Raw genomic sequence first — 4,296 nt, 5'->3', positions numbered from 1 at the left:
CTGACTTTCCTGGTCTGTCTGACTATTGAGAAACTTCTGACTTTCCTGGTCTGTCTGACTATTGAGAAACTTTAAATCTTCCTGATCTGTCTACCTTTTTGAGCCGACTATTTGTCAGCAATTAAACAACTACGTTACTATAGTTCATTCAGTTGTAACAACTTCAGTTCTATTATGACCTGTCTGTAGAGTATAAACTATTTGATTCCACGTTAGGTGTTTGTCGTGTGGTAGAGAACAGGATCACAACATCAGTGAGATAACAACGGGTACAAAACTATTTAAACTCGTATACAGAGAAGTGTGACTGTCATTGGGCTCTTTGTCCAAGAACACTGATCCCTTAAAATGTAATTTAATTGCAGTTTTATCACGATAGTAACTTGAGGTCAAAATAAATCCTGCCTGTTAGTGATCTCTTTTGTAGAATCAACGGCGAAATTTTGCAAATCAGTCGTCCCAATAAACGTTTTCTAGAATAAAATCTACCTTTTAACCACAGAACAAATTTCATCATTGAAGTATCCATGTTTCTGTTTCTTTAAATAGTAGATTTAGTTTGTACAGACTAGCTAATCAGAACTTGCGAAGAATTTGAAACAGAAAAAAAAGGAAACGATCCTTTTATCATGCTTCGATAACTGTTGTCGTTTGTTTGTTTGTTTTTTAACTCAAAGCCAGATTGGGCTATCTTCTGTGTCCATCACAAGGAATCGAACCTGGATTTTTAGCTTTGTAAGTCCCTAAACTTACCCCTGTCCCCTCGGGGACAACCGGAGTTGTGCCGTTCAAATGAAAATGTTAGATGTTGACGAATCTAATATAATATAATCAGTATAACTTGTGTAAGTGCCATGTTTGATAACCGCTTTTGGTAGAAGGTTCGGTAATTTTAAGCTTGTTCAGAAATATTTCAATCATCAATTTTCCTGTTCACGTGTTGTTCATCAAATTCGATAACGTTCAAGTTAAGCTCTATTTAATTTAATTTTCGTCTTCATTTCTACAAAGAAAAGATTTAATCATAGAAACTGCATCGCAAGTCAAAACTGGAAAGTTAAAATCAGTTGATCCTATTTTAGAATTAGAAATTACACTGCCCCAAAACGTAAATTGTAACATTACAGCTATGTCAATGCAAAATCACTGTTATAAAATAATACTGTCACTCCGCTTAGTTCATTGTTATGAAAATTGGACATCTGGTGATAAGTCATGTGATCCAAAGCACATGTTGCAATAAAAAAAATTCGACTTGAAATTAAAAAAAAAATCGTATATTATAATTTAAATACGTGACAACATTAAGAGCAAAGTTTAAATTTTACATTTTCTTGCCAGATGCTGAAACCTTTAATCGACCTCATCACCCGTGTCATCGGGTATGGCTATGACAATTTCTCTGATAAAAAAGTTTTATTATATCATGATGGACGAAAATCTGTATAGGAAACAAAAAGCGCTCGGAGTACTACCGAACGTTAATGACGAAGACGAGGAAAGTAGGTTTCGATTGTTGAGAGAAAGTATGCTGAAACTTCTTCATATTTCTGAATCGGAAAAAAACGACTCGACGGACGACGACGACAACGACGGCTATGCTATCAACGCCGTGTCCAGTAAAAGCGGAGCTCGAAACAAACGGGCAGGAAAACCAAAGTTAACAGAAAACCGACGATCGAGCTCGGGAGAGAAAGGACCACTAAAACACGGTAAAGAATATTCAGCAAGTACTCGGCGGAAATCCAGCTTCAAGAAGACATGTAAACTTACAGAACCCCTTAAGAGGAGCAGCTCGGCAACGTCATTAGAACATATTAAACGAAAACCTTCAGCCGATAACAGTAAAGGACGTACACACGACAGAAGTTGGAAACTTAGAACTCGCCGAACGAGCAGGTAAGATTAAACTATTTACTTCGTGGCAATAAACAAAAATTGAAATAGTACGATTACAGACATCGTAAACTTCTTTAAACTAAATATTCACGTTAATACACTATGAGCACAATATGCAACTTTTGGTGAAAATTATTTTAAACTTCAAATTTAACTGAGCAGCTTTTTTTTTTACCAAGAATGTCCTCCGGTGGCTCAGCGGTAAGTCTGTGGACTTATAATGCCAAAATCTGGGTTCGATACCCGCGAAAGGCACAAAATAAATTCAAAAAAAAAGAGAGAGAGAGGGGAAACGCCAGAAGGTAAGAATACAAAAAAGGAACGTTTCGTTTTGTAATATACAGGGTGTCCCAGAAGTTTGGACCCATAGGGAAAAATACACAAAGTATTCTTAATGTATTTATTATTCAAATTGCATGCTATTAACCGAATTGCACATCTACATAATTTACAGTGTGTAAATAAAGCAAGAAAAGAGAAAGTCAAGTTTAACCAGTAAAATATACGTGAGGCTCGATGAAAAACAAAACTATCCAAGTAATACTCATTCAGAAAAAATAAAAGAATGAAACGCGAAAGTAAAGTAAACAAAACATTGGTATTCCATCTAAAATTACAAGGAAATTTTAAAGGAAAACAAACAAAAATTCACATACATTTATTCGACAACTTAGTATTTCTCTCAAAAATATTTGCTCCACGCACTTATCGTCCATCGTTGTGCGCATGCTCCTCTGGCTTTCACACCTACCTCATCTTAAACGTTTGGCCATGAGGGCAAACTTAGGAAAGCTGCAACATAAAAATGTCTGCGCAGTCTCTTCCTGAAGAAAAGTCACGAGCTGGTTAATGAGGAAGTAAGCAACCGGAACTGATATAAACCGGATCTGAAATTCACAGGATAACTTCCGTTTGAGAACAGGCAATTGTCAGTTATTAACAAAACCTGTTCTTACTTAGAGCTACCGTAGTCATCAAATTTCACATGCATGTAAGCAAAGTTCATTAAGTGTATTTATCGACTGTCGTTTGTTTGTTTCAGAATTTTATCGCAAAGTTACGCAGAGGGACTTTCCTAATTTTGAACTGATTCAGCCGACTATTCGGTCACTCTTGTCGGATGAAATAATGCGATTTGACGGTCGCTCTTACAGCAATGAGATTGGAACCATGAATTCTAATATATTCACAGTCTGGGTATGCTAACCACTAGGTCACTCCCGGCCCTAAAGTGGAAGTATTGAACTGCAGGGGTACTGTGGGAGTAAAAAATGATTACGAACCAGAATAAAATGTATCTACACTGTCAAAAGCAAATAAGAGGAAGCTGCCAGTTAAGTGTCGAGAGATGTAATTATGATGAAAAAAATAAAGTGATCGTGACACATGGTTAAAAAAAGAAGGATCTTCAACTCGAAGGTGTTAAAGAAAATTACAATAGTTCAATTTAAACTTACAAACATCACAAGAAACGGATCAAAGAAGGATCTTCAACTCGAAGGTGTTAAAGAAAATTACATGAATTCAATGTAAACTTACAAAGATCACAAGAAACTGATCAATATATATAAATACATGACTTATCGAAATATTTAAATACATGTGAAACATAATAACAAAACTGAAGTTGTTATTTCAATATCTTAACAAGATTTAGCGTAGATATCGGGGAGTTTATGGAGTAGATTTGTTTGTAGTTTAAGCACAAAGCTACCTGTAAAAAGTTCACAACTTTTAACCCAACTTATCTCCTGGCAATGTGGTTGCAATATATAGTTATAAAACGGGGGTGAAATTTTTATCTCACGTATTAGGCCTGTGAGAAACAGGAGATGTTCTTGAAATAGCTACCACCTAGCCACAAGGAACACAGACAGAACAGAACGCGTTGCCCATGTCCTAATTAACGTTGCATTCAGATCTGTAGTAGGAGAGGATTGGTTTAGAATTTCCCCGCAAAGCGACACAAGGGCTATCTGCGCACAATTACTCCTAATATTTAGCTGATGGACTAAAGAGAAGGCAGCTTATCAACACTGCCCACCGCTTAAATCTTGGGTTACTGTTGTTTGACCGAATAGTGGAATTTGACCTTTGGGTTACTGTTGTTTGACCGAATAGTGGAATTTGACCTTTGCTCTTGTAAAGCGAAATGTATTTTTGTAGCAACACGGACGCGTGCCATGAAACTTCGGATTCACAGTCCGGACACATTAACTGTAAGTCCACACCCGATCCTCAGCAGCGGAAGAAGACAGAAGTTTTACTTATTAAGTTGATGTATAAGCACATACCTACTTATCAAGTTGATGCATAAGCACATATTTGCTTATTAAGTTGACGTATAAGCACATATTCACTGTTGTGTGATGGTCAGAGCACTCGTTTTGTTTAATT

At 36.5% G+C, this 4,296-nt stretch overlaps 1 protein-coding gene across 1 annotated transcript in view; it reads left to right on the top strand.

Annotated features, from left to right (window-relative positions):
• LOC111085217 overlaps positions 1-1,903 on the top strand; it is a 5,121-nt gene extending 3,218 nt beyond the window's left edge. Inside the window, exon 2 of the mRNA XM_022382793.1 lies at positions 1,342-1,903. Coding sequence (XP_022238501.1) covers positions 1,385-1,903 — 519 coding nt within the window. The 5' untranslated portion in view covers positions 1,342-1,384. The remainder of the gene's footprint in view (positions 1-1,341) is intronic.
• The last annotated feature ends 2,393 nt before the right edge of the window (positions 1,904-4,296 follow it).

The sequence above is a fragment of the Limulus polyphemus genome, unplaced genomic scaffold (assembly GCF_000517525.1).
Source record: "Limulus polyphemus unplaced genomic scaffold, Limulus_polyphemus-2.1.2 Scaffold278, whole genome shotgun sequence".
In the NCBI taxonomy this organism is placed as follows: Eukaryota; Metazoa; Arthropoda; class Merostomata; order Xiphosura; family Limulidae; genus Limulus; species Limulus polyphemus.
The sequence above is the reverse complement of the archived record's forward strand: the minus strand, read 5'-3'. Positions and strand labels throughout refer to the sequence as shown.